The sequence below is a fragment of the Manacus candei genome, unplaced genomic scaffold (assembly GCF_025592945.1).
Source record: "Manacus candei isolate 608988 ecotype Guabito, Panama unplaced genomic scaffold, ASM2559294v1 h1tg000028l, whole genome shotgun sequence".
Taxonomy (NCBI): Eukaryota; Metazoa; Chordata; class Aves; order Passeriformes; family Pipridae; genus Manacus; species Manacus candei.
Genome location: NW_026138076.1, coordinates 10,529,024 through 10,548,861, shown reverse-complemented (window position 1 = coordinate 10,548,861; position 19,838 = coordinate 10,529,024). Strand labels below are relative to the sequence as shown.

Here is a 19,838-nt window from a genome sequence, read left to right as displayed (position 1 = left end):
GGTATTCCAAATTATAAATGTCATTTATCCACCCAGACAGTTTGCATCAAATCCAGTCTTGCTGAACAAACCCATGTCCAGATGCATAGTCCTGTTTGTACACAGCTACCAAGTCAGTTGATCTATTCATCTGAGTGATTTTTGGAATGAATATCTCTCCACCTTCTAAATCCTGGCTAATTTTATGGCACTGCATTGTTGCTGAACGAATGATGACAAGCTTCCTTCACCATCATCTGGAAAAAGCTGTGGGGTGTACAGTGACAATAAGGAAGCTATTGAGACTGGCTAAGCCATTGGTAGATAAAGGAGAGTACTTGAGCTTGTAGAACAAGCTCTGCCAGGCTGGTAGAAGGGAAGGAGTTTTAGACAGTGGAAATTCCCCAAGAAGGGAAACAAGGAAACAGGTAGATGCACTTTACTTTTAAACTTGGGTGGATAGAGATAGGTTTTTTTACAGAGAGAAAAAAAAAAACGAACACTGGGCTGTGATTTATTAATGAAAGTCTTATTTGGGATGTCAGAATGTTCGTGGAGAACCCACGGTGGTCCTTGGACTGCAGGCATCTCTACATGCAGGAAACATGAAACTAGGACACATGTCAGAGAGACTGAACAAAAAGTGTTAAAACCTTTCCAGACCTAAGAAACTTGATAAATAAAAGTCTAATGAGAAAAAATAGGGAGAACTTTAAACCAGTGGATGAGAGAAATGGAGTGTTAGTAATGACATTTCCTTAAGTCTCAAGTCGCTTTTTTTTTTCCTTTTTTTCACACCTTCTTGTGCTTTCATCAGCTGGGTTCATCCCAAAGATATCCAGATCTTTCTTTGGCTTCTCTGGGTGTCGGTTCAGGAAATTGTCCCTGTTCTTATGCAGGTAGTTCACCAAATCACCATAAAAGCAGTATTCAGTAATTATGTAAATAGGACCTGTTAAAATAAAGCATAATTATGCATCGATGAGTGGGGTCTTTGAAAAACAAACCCAGAAAACTCTACAGAAACAAACAAAAAAGGCTCCAAAAATAGTCGAAAATAGACTATAAAACATTAAAATTATTGTGAGTTAATAAATTTTATCTACTAAGTTATGACTGCAACTATTACCAAATAACAATCAGGTTTGTGAAACCTATATTTGTTTATATTTATTGTTAAATCCTTTACGTGAAATCTGTACGCTTGTTAAACAGTGAATGATGACCCTACAGCAAACCTTTGTCAGCCAAACTTACTTGATTTTGTAAAAACCTTTATTTTGTCAGCCAAACCCACCTGATTTTGTACAAGCTCCAAGCAGATTCACAATATTCAGGTGGGGGCCAAGATGTGTCATTATCTTCAGTTCAGACATGAGTGCCTGTTTTTCACTGGATCTAGCTGTAGCTGTTGAAAAAACACAGAAATTGCCTTTTTCAAATAACAAATGATTTCTCCTTGCTTGCCTCATTGGAGCACTGCTAGCATGGTTTCTTGGAGAAGACTATATCCTTTACTTGATATGTGTCTTAAGATTTGGAGAGGAGTCACAAATAATTAACAAAGGACTCACTTGATGCACCTTCAATAGCTGATCCAGCCTATTTTTCCCTCTCCAGTGGTACAGTGGCACAGAGGCACTCCACAAGCTGCTCATTTCAACACAAGCAAGATTCCCGTGATTCCTCCAGAATCACTGCATCAGATTCTCAGCTTTCATGAACTAGAAAATCTTCAGTGAACTTAAGATTCTTACACAAGGCTTGCCTGCTTCTCCTTTGTTGTGTGGCTCTCATTTGTTCACAAACATTCATGGTTATTTTATCTTTTTCAATATTTGCTGAGTTATTGTGGCTGCTCAGCTAAACCCAAACTTTGGATGTTTTCAGAAGCCTGGGTACTTTCTGTCTTGAAATGTCATAAAGCAGCCTAAAGTATAATTTTAAATTTCAGTCATTCCACCACTCATTTTCTACTTCAGATAAGAAGAATTAATTTATACAAAAGGAAGTTTCGAATAGCCCTGTGGAACGTGCCCTACCTTGCCCATCCCCTAGCTTGGGAAATGGAACTCCAACAACTTACGTTTCAGCATTTTCACGGCTACTTTCATCACTGGTTGCGAACGACTCAATCCATATGCAGTCCCTTCAACTACTTTTCCAAATGCACCAGAACCAAGGATTCGACCTGAATATAAGGGAGAGCACTATTTATTTCGGAAAGGAACAGCAATTCAGCTCATTTCCTTCTGTCATTCCTCTATGAGTTGATTCTTGTGTGGAAAGAACAGATTCCCACAACCAGATCACTGGTATTATTGTTATTGATGTTGTTGTTAAGCAGGAAAAGCAGATCTAAAATGCTGTCATTAAGTACAATTCTTAAGAACAAGAAAGCAAATATCAGTAGCACACCTGCACCTGGAAGCTCAACTCATTCAAATTCATCTGTTCCTGTGCCCTGTCATCTTCACTTTATCCTCTCTAATTGTCCTAGACTTAAGTTGACCTCTTTGCCTCAGTCAGCACCTGAATACAATACAGTCATGTTCCTGACTTAAAAATCTGAATTGGGTCCCTCAGCTGTAGTTTTGGTCTATTATATAATGCTGGATGCATCTAAGCAGTAAGACAGACTAAAGCACATCAACAGCACATTCAGAAACAGACAGGCAGGGCCATTTCAGATCTGCAAGAAGCTGAAATGCATGTTGAACACGTATGAGGGGAAACTTCCCTGAAATTTAATGTACAACTGTGTTTCATCTGCTGGAATAAATTGTATTGCAAATTTCCAAGTGTTGTAAGGAAACAGCTAATGTTTATACACGCTTTTCTCACTAATCAATTTAGACAAACATTTTAGATTATCATATCCTGTCTTCTAATACAGATACAGCCTGCAGAAGAATTGTGTACAGGTTGATTGAGATTTTAGAGAAATATGAATAAACATACTGTAAAACACTATATTTCATAGCTTCTACATTGAAGACCAAGTTTGTCAAGGCAACACTTACTCAGTGAACAAACCTGTATATGAGGTACAGATGCCAGGATATTATCGTATGCCTGACAAACTCTCTTTTTAATTTTATGTTACTTTTTAACTTTCAGCACAGAAAGAATAAGTAGTGACTTCTACTTCAGAGATACACAGCATTTTGTCTTTGATATTCATTTGTGGTTTGAAGTTGTCATCTTCTACACTTCTGAAAAGCGTTATCTGGCACGCAATGCCATGTTTCTGTTATCCTCTAGCTGCAACCCCCACTTTTATTGTACACACATTTTTAAAAGAGAATTTCCAGCCAAAAGATATTTGCATCATTAACAAGCATAAAAAATGGTTTAAGAATGCTTATCTGAGTTAACACAGACAAACCTCTCCAAGATTATGACAGTGTAGTTTGTCATGCCCACAGAAACTATGTGATTTCAACATTCCTGTGCTCCAAAGGTTATCCTTCCAAATCAGGATGTGAGAAAGCTTCCCACTAAATTTCAGACTAATTCAAAACACCTGAGTCTGAAATCTGGCCCCTGAAACTTTTCAGACTGAAGGTCTGGGAGCCATATGGCAGGATGCAGCCCTTCAGAATGTGATGGTATTTGTTGATGCTCCTTGATCTTCTTGTCTTCACAAGCCAATTCCTCCCCAAACCATATTGTTAGCTGAGCACAAGGCACATATCTCCCTCTTCATCACCTCTCCTGGGCCGGAGTGCACGTGGAGACAGTGAGAGCACTTCCTAAGTGGTAGGGAGTCATCACTGCTATTTCCCCTTTTCAACCCTCTCTGCAGATGTAGCCCAAGCCCCGTATCTTTTACATTGGAAATTTGGAACGTGGTGGGAGCTCAAGAACTGGAAGCATCTGTAATGCCATCACATTCTTGATGACTGCTTCAGTGAAGCCCAAAATTATAGCATGTGTTTACTTTTCTCAGTATACATGCACAGCTGTGATCTGCTTTGCCACCACAGAGGGACTGTGCAGACACAGCAGCAGCTCAAGACCCTTCAAACTAGTGGAGGAACAGCAGCTATTTCAGCCTCTCTACCAATTCATAGAGCTTATCTGCTGTCACTGCCAAAAGAAGTGCTGCTTTTCTGCTCAGAGGACACAAATTCAAAGGTGAAGTGTGTGAATTTGTTCCAGATCCAGCCATCTCAACCGGATGCCTCTGGTTAAAATTGAACTGGGATGATCAGCCCACCTCAAATTAAATCGTTAAGTCTCTTGGCCTATATCAAAAGCCAAACAAGTGCCAAGCTTTACAATCTAAGTCAGTTTCTAGACTCATGAGGAATTAGGTATGACATCTCTAAGTTTCGTGTGACTTGAATCTTAACTTGCCTTTTGCAAATGGGCATAGGTCTGATTCTGTGTCAGACCAGCATTTCATTTTAACAAAGTCAACAGGAAAAATGAGTGGCTTGCTGGGAAGTGATGAGAGCAATTCTGCCATCTCTCTACAGCCACCCCAGGTTCCTGAGCAACAGAACTAGGACTCTCAAAAGGCCCTGCTCTCTGCTGTATCAGCCAGAGGAGGAGGTACAGGTCCTGCTGGAACCTTGACATTTCTCAGCAGATCCAGGAGAAGGCAGTGGTGTTCAAGCAGCTCATGGCATTACTGCATTGTTCTTTCTGTTATGCATCTCCTAGGCTTGCACTGGCTGCTGAAAGCTTCAAACAGCAGTGCACTACATACACTGTGGAGCAGTGATTGCAAAGGGAAATTTGCAATGTAACCCAAATTCATCAATTCAAGCTTCATCCAGTCAACATTCAAAGTTGGCGTTTAACACAGCACTGCACTCCAGGCACTATTGGCTAGAAAAAACAAATAAATGCCAGCTGGCTTACACAGTTAGGATGGGAAATGCTCATCTGGCTGAGGCAAAATGGGTTTGTAACCTGCTTCAGAGCCTCCCTGAGCTAAAGGTGTAATAGCTTTGCTGTCATCTCCCACTCAGATAAGAGAAAACCCCCACAAAACAAGATTATCAGCCACAGAAACAAAAGAGGGTCCCCCCCATCAGCAAGTATTTAATATGGCAAAACTGTCAGCAGGTATAAATGTGAACTGTGTCAAGAAGAAAGCTTGTGCAATCCAGATTACTAAAAGGATATGTAGCATTGATTTTTAGAGCACTGACTATCCTGAATATACTTGTAAACAAGAAGGCATTGAAGCAGGCTGGTGCTCATGAGTCAGAGGGAAACAAAGTCACAGTGGTGGTCTTTACCAACTCAAATCTGACAAATCCTATTTAGGCATATAATTAAAGTCTGGGTTGTAATAAAATAATTCCATTAAATATCCACCCTCCTCTAGTGTTCAATTAGCAACACGAATTTAATTAAAGGATATTGTTCCTGAACCAGAAATTTTTGTGCTGCTTCTTTCAAGAATTAACATCAACTGTTTCTCTGTAACGGGGAAGAAGAACTACACCAGGGGAGCGCATTTCTTAAAATATATCAAACAAAAAACATATTTCATCTTCTTCCCCTCTATTTTGTGATGCAACTTGGTGCAGAGATACCTTCAAGGGAGGGAAGCCTTGTATGTTTAAAGCACTGTCTGTATAGAACATTAAAATTTTCTATAATCATAACATTTTCAATTGATATAAAAGACGCATTGGGCCAGCCTCGAAGAAGTAATTATGACTGAATTCTGCATGAATTCCAATGAGAAATAACAAAGCAAGAAAGAAGAAGGAGAAGGAAGAAGGACAGTAGCCACAAAAATATGCAGTTATTGATATATGCTTGGCATGGATTAATAATTTTAAAAATATTTTTAATAAAACTACATAACTACTTGCAGATTTCCCTTGGCCTCTGTACATAAGCATATAAATGTGTTGCAAACAAAAAATACTGATGTTTTTCTTCTGGATGTATTAGCATGAGTGTTGAAGAGGGCAATTAATGCTGAGAGCATCCCCCTAAACTGCATGGAGGTGGGCACTACACATTGAGAGAGAGATGGAATTGAGGCACAGGAGACACTAACACAAGAACTTCAGGGCTGATGCCACTGTAGGAGAAGAAGAGGATGAGGAAGGAGAACTGAGGAGAACAGACAGGCACAGAGACACTCTGAACTTTGTGACCATAACTTCCACTGTAAATCCCAGTAACACAGACCTCAGAGTTGTCCTTAATTGTCTTTATCCCTAGAGAATAATGAGGTTAGTCCCTTAGACAAAACTTACCAAGCACTAACCCATCTCGAGGAAACTCCCATCTGGAGTCATAGGGCAGTTGCATTGGGTCCACATAAATGTATTCGTGGCCATCAGGACTGATAGACTCAATGACTCTCCATCTAATCTCGTACCTTGGCTTCTGCAGAGCACATTGAATGCAGACCCAACAATTAGTCCTGTGCTTGACTTCAGAGAAGATCAAAACCCAGCAGGGCTCAGCATCCAAACTGAAATGCTTTTCTACATTACCTGTTTCCATATGATGACTAGGACAATCAGTGAAATTATCACAATCACTAACAGCACTAGGACTGCAGCAGCCACCGTTAGCTCTGATCGTAAGGCTGTGGAGTAAAAAGACAGACAGTATTTTCCTCCTGAGCCGTGAGGAACATGACACACACATAAGACATCCACCTCGCCTGTCATCGCAGTTCCTATGTCCTGCGGAAGTGGTAGGAGCAGTTCCTGAGGCTGGTGACTGTAAAGTCTTTCCAAGCCCAGAGCTGCTCTGCCTTCCTATTTCAAAATCAAATACAGATTGTCTAGAAGAATGTCCCGATAGCCAGTGGCAGTAAAATGGTAAAATGAATCATGGAACCACATAATAAGCAAAAAACAGATGCACCATAAAGACCTGTAAAATGCCTCATCCTCAGATGTCTCAGGGTGGAAGAAAAAATCCATTTTAATTAATTATCTACAACAATTCATACTTTTATCCATTAAGATTGAACTGGGGGTGTGTTAGAGTGGGGTCAAACTGACTGCTATAATTTCATAGAAGGAAAAAGCAAACTCACTAGGAGCCACAAGCTTCAGTTCTCGAGTAACGGCACCAAGGTCATTCCTGGCCACACATCGCACAGCCAGGGTTTCCTCTACCTTCTGGAAGGTCACCTGGCTTTCCACCACATTTTTCTCATCCAGGTGGGCTTCCATGTGTATATCAGAGATGTTGTTAGTCAAAAGGGTCCATGAGGTGTCATTGCTGCACCTGCAGAGAAGAATAATGGGGGAAATGAGCATTGGTTGTAGGCACAGATAAATAAGAGTGAACAGAACAAGAATTACCTTTCCCTGCAAATTTCTGCTAACAGCAATCCTTTTAAAAGATAGAAATTGTTAAGACTGCCTCTATAGAAAGCCTGCATCTTTGTTCCCTCATAATAATTATCCTTCTGATTCTCATTACTGCTTCTGACTGGAGGGTCCAACAATGCAGCCCAGTAGGTTTGGTAGAGATTGACCTTGGTGTCACTGTGTATCCCATGGAGTTATGGTACTGGATGGATCCCTATTTTTCCCAGAATCCTTAGTGCTGTACAAGGCTCCTGGGGACAGGGCTAGGAAGACAACCATCCCCATTAGGCACTAAGAGGTTTTAGTAAAATGAGAGCAGAACACAGCTCGGAAGTGCCAAGGCCTCCTAGCCTTCTTCCATGCATGGTCTCCCCCTCCCTGTTGGGTAATACCACAGGGAGAAAGCAGCTTTGCAGTAAACACAGAAAGAGCCAACCTGGAACTGGCAAAAATGGAAGTAATTACTCCATGTTTTTAAAATACTTTGACGATGAAAATTATAATTAGGGGGGAATAATCACAAGTGAAAACTTAGAAGCACACAACAATGTTAATGAGGCAGACTGAACTATCTGGGAAACTAAAAAAGCTCCCTGTGTGGAGGGACAGCTACTTCTCAAGGTCCTTACTCAAACCAGGACTGTGAAATCCACAAACTTGGCTTATTGAACACAAAGTTTTTGTGAGATAAACCTGCTGAATTGATGCACTGTTTCTTCTCCTATAAGATGTAATAGGAAGGACACAGGCAACCTCTCTTGAAATATAAGTAACATGCCTCTAAAAAGAAATAAAAATTATCTAAAACTTACTGGCTCTTGATGAGGAAAACATGGTACCGTAACTAATTACATTAAGCTAATTGAGGATACACATAATATTTTAGGTAAGACAGCACCCACTCCTCTTACTTTTTAATGTCCTTGCAAACCAGCCATTCCACATCAGGAAGTGGGGTCCCCTCTGCCAAGCATCTCACTGTCTGCCCACCTGTAGTGCCATGGTGATCATCCACAAGGGCTGAGATCAGAGCTGGAACTGGGAAGGAGTCAGGAGTTTGTTAAAATATTTGTCAGCATTTACGAAAAAAACAACTTGAAATTCAAAGCAGGACAGGTGTTGTTTGGCCAACAACTTAGCAATAGCTAGAGACCCAGACTCATCCAGGAAATGCTTATCTCCCATAGGACAGCTTGGATCTTAGGCTAGAGCTATGAAAAAGAAGTCCTGCGGTTTTGCCACGTCCTCATGTCATACTGAATGAGCTATCGCCCTGCTGTCAGCTGGAATAACTTAGCTGGGAGAATAAAGTTTCTTTTTGGCTCAAGGCCAGTGCAGAAATGAAAGCCAGGATCAGGGTAAAAGAGCTCAAGGGACCCAGCACACACACACTCCTCCGCAGACCCTGGTTCATGCCTTTTTTATATCTATACTCCAGGCAATCCAGTGTGTAAGTGCATCAAGTCTTTGCTGTGTGGCATCAGTTATGGTGGGAAAGGCTGTGGGACTCCTTACCTTGTATTAGCAAGGAGAAGGTGTATCTTTTAATCTCGTCTTCATTTTCAGCAACCAAAGTATAGTATCCACTGTCTTCTTCCTTGGCCCTTATCAATTTTAATACACTCTGAAACCTGCAGAAATGCAAGTTTTGTTTGTACTTTTAAAGCAGGCATGAAAAATCACTTTGGTGAAACATATAATCTGGGTATGTTGAGATTATAACATAGTGGCATTTAGCATTTCTAGCATGCCTTTAAATGAAGTCATTACTCAAGTGGTAAATAACTACCAACATAAAACTGAGAAAGAAGTGGGATTAGTTATTTTCTGCAGGGACCTGACAAAGCTCTGATTTTACTGGAAACAGCTAGACATTATTGGTATGCAGACATGTTGAAGGGAATTAATAGGTTTAGTGCTCAGAGACCTTGAAGAGGTTGGTATTATGAAGAGAATAAGAAGAGGCAGATTACGCATTGCCCTTTAGAGTAGAAAACAAATAAATTATTTTTAAATGCCACTAAAGAAGAAGCAACAAACTGAGGTGGAAAGAGAGCAGGAGCAGTGCCAGGTTTTTGGTGGGAAACTCAAGTCAACATGGCAAAGTAAGTGTCAGAAGGTTTTTACCTTGTTTCCTGGACTCTGTTAGAACTAGTAACAATCTCAGTAAGATTTTCAATCAGAGTCACATTATCCTTCAACCAGTACATTTTTGGTGCTGGGTAAGCCTGCACATCAACAACAAAGTTTTTGACTTCATGCAGGTTGACAGCTTCCAGAGGGCTAAACTGAGGCTCCAGGTGAACAAAGCCTTTGTCTGTAAAGGAAAAAGCCTTGCGTAAACAACACTGTGCAACATTTTTCAAGAATGGTGTTTTCCAATGCATTAGTAATTTGGGACACTAAAATCAAACTATACCATGAACTGTAATGACTACTTTCTTATTTTCCTTAACCTCCTTGGTTGCATGCCGAGCAGTACATTCATAATCCCCTGTGTCTTTCACTGATGCCTCAGGAATGGTCAAGGTGTAAACCAGCTTCTGCGATGGGACTTTGATGTCATCAAGTTTTATCAGACCTTTTTCTTTCTGTGGTTTGGAGAAAGAAAAAAAAACTTACTTAAGTAATTGAGCTGAAAACACATCATAATCTAACCAGATGCTAGATTCTGCCTCCTCTCAAAACAAGAATAATTTATTGAAAAGAAGAAGACTCCTGTGAGTAAAAGGATGGTGAGAATGGCAGACCGTGTTATCATGAGAGGCTGGAACAAAACATATTCCTGGGCTAGTTTTGAAAGGTGGCATATACCAGGGACTATGACGTGTAAGACAGAAAATGGAACAAAACTTTCTCAAATTTTTCCTCTTGGACTCATAACTTACTTAAATAAAACATGGGAATTGTGTTCACAACCAGGTACACTTCAATTGTTCCATTTCTTCAGTGACCAGACTTTTTACATGGGATACTCTGAAATTGCCTGGGACGGGCTCTAACCAAGTTTCACTGAATAAAATTTTTCACTGCAAAAATATGTCACACCAGTTTGAAAATTTTCAAGGTTCTCCAAAAGTTTTAAGATTTTCTTACTAGATGTTTCTCATTAGTTAATAATTACAGTGACTCTAAGAGTCGTTTCAGTTTATACCTGCATAATGAAGAACACTTAAGAATATATGATTCTTCATTGTCCTTTATTATGCCTGAGAACCAGAGTTTAAGAGAACCATTTTAGAGGTTCAGACCTTCAGCAGCAGAGCTCTACTGAAATGTCCAACACACCTAGATCTTTCCAATTTCACATTTCTTTTTTCAAAGCAGCACAAGACCTGAAAGACAGATCCTCAGAGGACGGACTGCTAGCCATACCTCACTTTCCTCTCATGCTTTGCATACTTACTAACAGCAAACTCTAACTTTTGGGATTGACTTTCCTTTATGATAACTTAAAATTCAAAGAGCTTACTTTGTTTTCCCTCCTCAGCTGTCCTCACTCAGATAAGAGAAGACTATATTACAACCCCACCCTCTTTCCCAGTAAGTAACTAGAAATATTGAGGGAAAAAGAAAAAGAAAGAGAGATTTACCACTTTCCCGGGATAATTCCACTGTAAATTAACCACCTCATTGTCAAAGACCACACAAGTTACTACGATGGTCTCGCCTGTTTTGTAGACAGTTTTAAGAGCTTCAATTTCAACTGGAAGCTGTGAAGTAGCTAAGAGAAGAGAGAGAGAGACCTCATTTAGTTTTAAAAAGAATGCTCTTTTCACATGGTACAATTTCAGAAGGAGATTTCCATTTCACTTCTTCTACTGAGGAATTATCTGAAAAATTCAGTAAAATTACTGCTGATCTATACTGATATAAACAATTAATATTTAAAGGATGAAGTGTACAGGCATTAAGTTCAATCCCACAAAGAAATTATCCACTCATAAAGTTTCAATTAGAAGTTCCTATCTCAAATGCCCCTGTGAAAAGGCATTCAGTATAAAAGAAATCTCCCATTTTGCTGATCAGTGACTGTCTTTGAGAATCCCTTGCTGTCCAGGAAAAACATTTTCAAAGTAATTGAATCATGATGTTTTTCAGGCCACACAAGGTTCTAAAATTCAAAGCCACCGAGAAATGCCAGCCTTTTAAGTTATGTTTCAGCAAATAAGATGAAAATACATGGGCTACAGAAGTCTTTTCTTTCAACCATTTAGGAGAGAGAGAGGAGATGGGAGAGGAGAAAAAGTTAGGGACACTTTATTCTTATCAAAATTAAAATTAATTGTAAGTAAACTCACAACTAAGTAACTGGCAATACTGACAGAGGAGCAAGGAGCTCATCATTGGGGAAACGGGATATAACCGTGTGTTGCTGGTGCTGATATGGTTCTTACAGTGTGAAGAAAGAACACAACTATTTTTTTTATTTTAAACGAACAGAAATAGATACCTCTTATAATATAGACGAGAAACTCATCAGACTTGAACTCCACACCTTTAGCCACTGTTTTGCATGTGTATGAGCCCGCAGGAAAATTCCCTATGAAGCCTTGTTTGGTGTCATATAAAGCATACACAGCCTTGTCTAAGCTGTCAGTTAAAGTCACTTGAGCATCTGGGTCACTTGTCCGACAAGGGATAACTGTGGGATCACCTTCTTCTACTAGGATGAACTGGTCTTCCGGTATAGAAGGAACAAAAGGCATGTCTGGGTCTGTAAAAAACGAGATATAGTATTACACTGTCTTGTTTGTAGCAAGTCCACATACAAGAATTGGATGTCAGTGGCCACTTATAGGTCATAACTGAAATTTGTAAAGTTCATTATCCCAGTTTTTCAGAGATTGCAGGTAAGGCTTGCTAACTGAATGCAGTATCTCATTTTAGCTATTTGATGTGACATGTAGTGAGAGATTTCTTCTAAGCACAAAACAAGAAAGGACTTTGTGACAATTCAGGATGCAGGATGAAAAAGGCAAAAGATTCTCCCCCCAAAATGCTAAGTGTTATTAATCACAACTCACTCATTTTAAGTTAATTTTTTTTTCCTATGGTATTGCTAACTGTCTTTTAACCAACATATAAGCAGTGAAAAAAAAATAAAAGTAAAATGAAAATCCAACCACTTTCCAAGTCAAATAAAGTAGAAGTCAGTTTCATGTTGGTTATGTTGAACGCCACTAAAGCCACATTTCATCAAAAATAGTTCAAGGTACTTATCTTCATGTATTTCTAACATGTCCAACATTACAGTTATGAGACATAGTTAATTATGGTCACAGCATGTGGTTTTCAAAATATGGTATTCAACTAGGAAAAAAGCAAACAAACACCTGGTAGTTTTATTTCTTTTAAAGTCAACAAAAAGCATGCCAACTTTCCTACCCAGCCAATCCAAAGTCTGAGTTTAAAACATAATTGCATAACATTATGCATAAAAAGCACAGCCCTCCATTTGGCCATTCAGAATAAACAAATAATCCCTGCTAGCCTGAAGCTTCTGTGCAAAGCTTTATAATAAAATTTAATAAATAGCAATCCAAATCCCTCCAACAATAGACTTTCTGCTGCACTGGCAGGCTCTTTGTAGCAATATTCCAAACACAGCGCTCCATTCCAAAGACACTGCCAACTCCATGTATTCATTTTCTCACTGTAATTTAAAACAGAAACAGGATTCACCTAGTTTGGTTCTCTGTGTGCTGTTAGTGAAAATAGGATATTGTGTGAAGTCTCAACGTAATCCTCCCTGGCTAAAGTGGGTTGCTACCACCCATTGCCCTCCTAATTCATTGCAGAAAAAACAATTGTAAAGACAAAGTTTAGAGTGGAAACAGAGACATCCTCTATAATTTGGAGAAAAGGATATGTTTTTGCATTTATGACATCTTGATGGTTAGAGAGTGGAAAAAATTACAGGGTGTCTCTGCCTGGCAATTCTGGTAGGCTGATGTCTAGAGGCTTTTGAAAACCAAACTAAAAAGCCCTCTTGAAGAAATCTTCAATCTCTTGCCTTTATATTCCTTCACTGTGTGAATTACAAGACTACTTAACATAAAAAAACCTCTTCTGGTGATTTGGTTAGAGGTGTTTGGAAATGAAGATACACGTGGTAAAGCTGGCAGACTCTGCTGAAACATCTTGCTTCAAGAACAAATGCGAAGATTTTACATTTGTTGTGAGAAATGGAGAAAAAGTCTTGGAAGAATCATTGTCCTTGAATCACAAATCATGAACTGAAAAAACTTAATGCCACTGCAAAACAGCCTTTAAAACAGATCCTGTTACTGCTTCCTGACTTTTTCCCCTTCCAGAGTCTCCTTTACCATTATAGACATCATCTTCTTCAGAAAACACTGCAGTTTTGCAGGATGATTTGCAGTCTCTTCTTCTCTCTTTTGTTTCCTATTATGAATATTTGCTGCAAATCAAGTGGCTTGATCTTTTCTGGCCCTACAGTATTGCCCCTCTCCCCCTGAACCCTGGACAATGCCGAGGAAACATCCAGAAAGGCCATCGGTCATGGCTCAGCCTCTGGTGCCTGTCTCAGCTATGACAATAACGATTTTCATCCGGTGGAGAGTGTGGAAAACATTTAAGCAGATTTCCAGTCTGAACAAGGGGGTGAAAGGGCAATGCTGGGAGTAGGCACTCCCAAAAAGAGGGGATGCCATTTCTTCTGAATGCAACAGGTTTTCCATCACTAAAGAGAAATGTAGCACAGAGCCTGGGAAGGCTGTGTTTGCTTTGAAAATTACAGGGCACTGCATGGTAGCACCATGCTTTTAATCTTGCATCAGACCAGCCAGCAAGCACACATCTTTCCCACCCTTCTGACAGTCACCCCCAAGACATCTCCATTGCTTTACTGTTCCCAGGCCCTGTGGACACCTGAGCTTTTTCTAGATCTCAGTTCAAGCCTAATTCAGGTTAAGAACAAGATATGGCCTTCCTCATCTAGCAACTGCTTTAGTATCATACATGGCACTGATTCAGTCCCTACACATCCCAAAATATCCATCCAAGTCCTCCCTGAAAGGACCGGCATTTATGCTAATCCCCACCTGGGAACCTGGCAAAGCTGAAGGCTGGACATACTCATACAGCTGGGCTGACCCGGTCACCAAGGTCTACTATCCAGCCCCTGGTGGTCAGAAGACCTCAGGTCTGAACTTGTGAGTTCATCATTGTTCTTGGGAACTAAAACTCTCACCAAAAAAGCGAAAGCCCATAAAAACACAGAGGAACATATCCATAGATTCACAGGGGCTGGTCTTGATTTGTATGTTAGGCAGTGGCCTTGGGGTCAATTTCTCTTCCTCTGAGACAAAAATTGCCACCAGCAATACACCTCATCTGAACATCCACAGTTCACCTCTCCCATCCAAACCTCCAAGTACAGCCCTGGCACCCTGCACTTACCAGGCACATAGATGTAGATGTCCTTCCCATCCACTTCCCCATCCTCCACTTGTGTGTGGTTATAATAGCAAACATACAAGCCTGTATGAGCAGCTGAGGCATTTACTACTTCAAGCACTGTCACGAAGAAGCCACTGTTGTTTTCTTCATGTCTAATGTCTATCCTGTGACTTCCCTCGGTCACTGGGTACTGCCAGCTCACTTCACTGTCTCCAGAGCATTTGAGTGTGAAATTGGAATTCAGCTGTACCACCATTTCATTCCTATTGGGAACAATAGTCGGCAGAGGAAGCTGGCAAAATGTTAAGAATGGTCCTGCAAAAAGACACAAATAAATATCATATGAACACACAGAACAGCCTCAGCATGGGGACGTGAAAGGAAGCAGACAGGATCCAGAGCAGCTATTTTTCTGACTATTTCAGATCTGCTGATGTCCCAGGAAATTTGCCCTTGTCAAAAGGCAGAGCTTTGCCCAAGGGATGGCAAATGGCTTTCCTTTGAAATGTTAAGTGTTTGCTTGCTGACTTCTGTTTGTCAAATCAAGAGGTGAAAGACAGACAGAGGTTAAGTTAGAGATAGCTCCCAATTCACACATTAGCTTTCCAGCCCCAAAGGTGGGCAGGCTTTATTGCAGACCAGTGAATCCCACACCCTGGCTGTTTGTTACAGGTATCTCACAGCTTCTTACAGACATGATCAGGAAGCCAGCAGTCCTGTTAGCCTTCGAGTAAGCTCACAGCTGAAAGTTGAACACAACTTCCCAAGACTAACACCTGCACTTTACATCTGATTCCTATTTGTGCAGAGGGCCAGAGCAGGGGCTTAGACTGAAAAGTTGTGCATTGGGTCTACCTCTAGCCAAAATGTACAGTTTTATAGCCAGATAAAACTGCAATCCACTGAACTAGATGTTGTAGATGGCACTGGTTTTCAGATGCAATCTCCAATTACAGGCTCAGGTTTGCAAGTCTAGGTAATTTGTAGGTGGGCTCATAACAGATCCAAATCCAAAAGGAAAATTACAGTATCTACATCCTAAAAGAATGAGGAATTCACCAAGCAAATACATTTGGTGTTTCAGTCTACCAAACGATCTGTACAAAGCAGATAGGGTAGTCCATGATAAACAAGCACCTAGGCTCACAGTGTGAAATTGCCACTCAGCAATAAATCAGCATCAGGACTCCAGACTGTCTTTGAAACCATTTTCCACTCCTGCACAAAGTTACCTCAGTCTACAGGCCCTTTCTATATTTGGCAGCCTGTGGCAAAGCCTGCCCTCCCCTCCTATCCCCATTCACTCGGCAGATGTTGGGAGCTGGGCAGGCGAGTGCGGTTCAGTGGTGCAGAGTGGGAGGATGCGGGAAGCCCACACAGGCAGCCCCGCCTGCACCATGCTGCTGCAGAAACCCCAGCAGGGCACTGGGGACAGCTGGAGGTAGGCAGGCTCACTTTCCCTGCGCAGTCAGAAGAATTGGGTGGGAGGAGGTTACAGCAGCATAGGAGTGCCGAAGTGACAAACGTGGGCCAGCAAAAGTACTGCCTTCTTAGTAGGTCTTGTCTTAGCTTACCTAAGGAAAAGGCAGAAAAACCACGTCTGTAGCCAGCTGGCAACCATTTGGTATTTGTTATTATGGGCAGAATAAAAGCAAGTTTAAATATAAATTTATTAAGAATTAGGGGTGGAGAGGCTTAGAGGACTGAGAAACATTACCTGTAAGAAAACATCCCAGGATCAGGAACATCCGTGGGGAAGTACCCATAGCTGCCAACAACTGAAACAGAAAGGAGAAGGAAAGAGAGCCAGTTAATGGACTGATAACTGCATAAGACTTAGCAGGACCCCTCTTCTGCAATGCCCAAGTACAGCTTCCCACCACTCCTCATGGTGCCACAAAGAGAAATGACCCAGGGACCCCAGCTCACACCCACAGCCCATTGAGACTCACACCATTGCCCATGAGATACATGTGGCCACAGACTACAGGCAGCTAAGGCACCATAACCCCTTCTTTCAACTGGCAGTGTAACGAAACAAGTTCCAATGTATGGAACCAGGTCCCGGTATATCCCCTTTCAAATGACCTGCAAGCAGCTCTGCTGCCCACTACTGCCTCCAAGACTGAGCCTACAGAAACACCTCTGCACAGAGACAGCTCTCTTGCAGGCATCAATGAGGACGCAACAGCTTCAGGCAGCAAGTTGACCTTTCAGCTGCAAGTGGTTTTTATGGGAGAAAAAGCACATTTGAAAACCACTCTTATTACAAATAGTACAATCCCGAGTGATATTTCTGTTTTGCCATTGTACATGTGTATATATATAGCTTACAGAATACAATGGTGCTTATTGCCTATTTAGCAGGAATTCCCTTGATCAAGCAACATGCTATTTAAAACATATGCTGAAATTTTCTAATGAAATAAATCCACGACAGACTGTAGGCCAGCACTGCTACTCATATAACATCTCTTCTCCCCAACAGTGTGGAGAGTCATAGATCACATGCAATTATTTCAGCTTTCAAACACATAATCCTAAGGCATCTCTCTTGTAGAAGTAACAACAGCAGTAAGCATCTATGTAATTTTTGTGCCAGCTAACGACATTTCTACATAAAACCCTCAAGCATCCTGCTAGGTAATTTCTAAAGGAGAAGTTCCTACAATCCCTACTCCCATTGGAATCAACAGATGTTCTGTTGGTAACTTTAGTAGCAACTGGATTTGGCCAAAAGACAATATAAATTAAAAAAACACTGCATGGAAGAGCCTCTAACCTGAAACACAGACAGGAGTTAAATAAAGGATGATGTGCCAAGACAGAAGCTGCTTTTCAAAGGTTCTGGAGAGTTTCTATTCATCCTCTAGTATTCAGTTCCTGATGCTGAGACAGGAAAACATGTAGGTGCAACTAGTTGTTACAACTCTGGCATTGCCGTGTGGGAGTTCAATGCTTACGACATACCGAGGAGTGTTTCTGAATTAGTCCTGCTTTCCTCTGTCAATCTGTGGAGTAGACAGCACTCATTGCAAAGCAAAAGTATTTGATACTCAAATCAAACATAAAGGTCTCAGAAGCAGGATTACAAGACTTACAAACTGCAAGCCTCAAAAACATGTACAAACCATTTCTGAAATTCAGCTAAAAATATTTCAGCAGAGACAAGGCCTTTTGCCTGATTCTTCAATTGACAATAATTGCCATGTGTTTATGTATCTGTGTCTCATTGATAGCAGACTCTTGGATATCAAAGAATTCCCTCAGTTTCTGCTTCCTTACTCATTTTTAGCACATTCATATCCTGTAATTTTTTCTGATAAAGTAACCCACTGTAACTCTTTAAAGACTTACCATGGTCTGCTTAATTGATCTAACTCCTAGCCTTCCAAGACCCATGTTACCTCACTGTCCGCCAAGTTCCCTCCCTTTTCTCTCTGAAAACACAGCATTCTCCTCCTTTTGTGTTGTTTTACCAGACTGTTCAGTGCAAGTGATGCAGCACAGGAGGAGAAAAAACAAAGCTAGCTTATCTTTTGCATACCAGAAGCTCTGCTGAAGTGGACTAGTATTGCTGCAGAGCTGTGTGTGTAAGCGAGGACTGAAGCCCCATGACTTACTGGTGTAAGTAAGTAAACGTGATGGCATTTACAAAGTGCTGTTTTGAACTTGCTGTCTTGGTTAGGCTGTTGCTGAAATCAAGGATTGTCTCAACCTAGTTTAAAAACACAGTGACTTAACTTAATTTGCTTTCTCCATCTGGCTATTCTTTCACAACCCAGAGCTTTGATCTTTCCTCAATGACCTGTTAATGTCATCAAGACCAAAGCAACACTTCCTCACTGTGAAAGACAGAATAATGTACTGAGGATTCACCGTCATCTGTATTCAAAATCTATTTTAACTGAATTTAGTTGTATCATGAATCTGACTTAAGCATGATGAAGTCCCATCACCAGCATATCCTCACACATTCTTGCCAGACTCAAGGTTTAACATAGGCGCAATTTCACACTTTAGGGCGTGAGAGAGTTTGTTCATGCCCACAACACCAAGCAGGGACAGTTATCCTGGTTTTGTTTATTTACAATCACATACATTTTTGTGTGCACTTATTTAGTTTTTACCTTCCTTATGGCAGATCAATTATCTTTGTCCTCAACTATCCAAATCTCAGCCCTGGATAAGCACATCAGGTTCAGTTCCTAACACTGGTCCATCAATCCATAACTTGGTGTAGCCTCACTGAAGCCTGTAGCTTTATGCAAGCTGAAACCCAGTATTAACAGAACATATACAATGTAAGTTTGAGCCAACCTTAATTCTCTGCATACCTTGGACTTTGCTAGCTAATACATAAACATGGACACCTAGAGTAAAAGCTAAGTGATGCCATGAGAGCTTTGCCAAATTCTTTGCAGGGGATTGCCCAGGGTAAAAGAGTCATTGGATTTATATAAGTTTTCAAAGGATCTGACTGAAATCCTGGTATGTCTCTTGTGCTCTTTAGTGATAAAAAAACCCCCAAAACCAACCAACCAACCAAACACAAACCAAAAAAAACCCAGAAAAATAACATCTGAAGAACTTATCAGCGAGGAGTCAGTTTTCCAAACACTAACTGTCAAGTGCTGGTTTACTACCAAGTCAGGTTTCATTGACTGTACCACAGAAGAAAAGGTAAAATCAATGTCCAGAAAGCCAATGGAAATATGTGTTTAAAAAATTATTATATTCCTAGGTGATTGTTCTACATGACCTAAAGAGAAAGAAAGGAAGAGGAACCAGAAGAGCCAATGGTATACATTTTTTTCATACTGCTGTAAATTAACGGAAGACCTCTTTCAAGAGAGAAAACTAGTCCATCTACCAGAACACTGCAAACTACTGGGCTGATTTCCTGCCAGCTACCCAGTCACTACAGTTCATCCTCTTGGCCACATGATGGCAATGTTGATCCACAATATAGAGCCAAATTTCTTGTCCAATAGAATGCAACGCTAGTCTCCAACGGACCAGAGAGAATCTAAAAATCTAGGTCTCCTAGATCAACTTAAAATTCAAAATTCTTGCATTTTAATTTCATGTGATAAAAAAAAAATAAAATAAAACCAAACTGCT

At 40.6% G+C, this 19,838-nt stretch overlaps 1 protein-coding gene across 4 annotated transcripts in view; it reads right to left on the bottom strand.

Moving 5' to 3' along the window:
- The window catches only part of PDGFRA (platelet derived growth factor receptor alpha), a 34,626-nt gene that overhangs the window by 10,710 nt on the left and 4,078 nt on the right, over positions 1-19,838 (bottom strand). For 3 of the 4 annotated variants that reach the window (XR_007904960.1, XM_051790372.1, XM_051790371.1), the window contains exons 2-15: positions 16,432-16,492; positions 14,715-15,029; positions 11,743-12,006; positions 10,883-11,013; positions 9,709-9,880; positions 9,417-9,606; positions 8,805-8,920; positions 8,201-8,327; positions 7,010-7,203; positions 6,456-6,550; positions 6,213-6,345; positions 2,066-2,170; positions 1,277-1,387; positions 778-931 (exon numbers count right to left, since the gene is read on the bottom strand). Coding sequence is in view for 3 of the 4 variants with exons in the window: in XM_051790372.1 (XP_051646332.1) it covers positions 778-931; positions 1,277-1,387; positions 2,066-2,170; positions 6,213-6,345; positions 6,456-6,550; positions 7,010-7,203; positions 8,201-8,327; positions 8,805-8,920; positions 9,417-9,606; positions 9,709-9,880; positions 10,883-11,013; positions 11,743-12,006; positions 14,715-15,029; positions 16,432-16,480 (2,156 nt within the window). In the remaining variant the exon portion in view is untranslated. Of the gene's footprint in view, positions 1-777; positions 932-1,276; positions 1,388-2,065; positions 2,171-6,212; positions 6,346-6,455; positions 6,551-7,009; positions 7,204-8,200; positions 8,328-8,804; positions 8,921-9,416; positions 9,607-9,708; positions 9,881-10,882; positions 11,014-11,742; positions 12,007-14,714; positions 15,030-16,431; positions 16,493-17,496; positions 17,726-19,838 lie in introns of all 4 variants that reach the window. The other variant, XM_051790374.1, reaches the window with a different exon arrangement.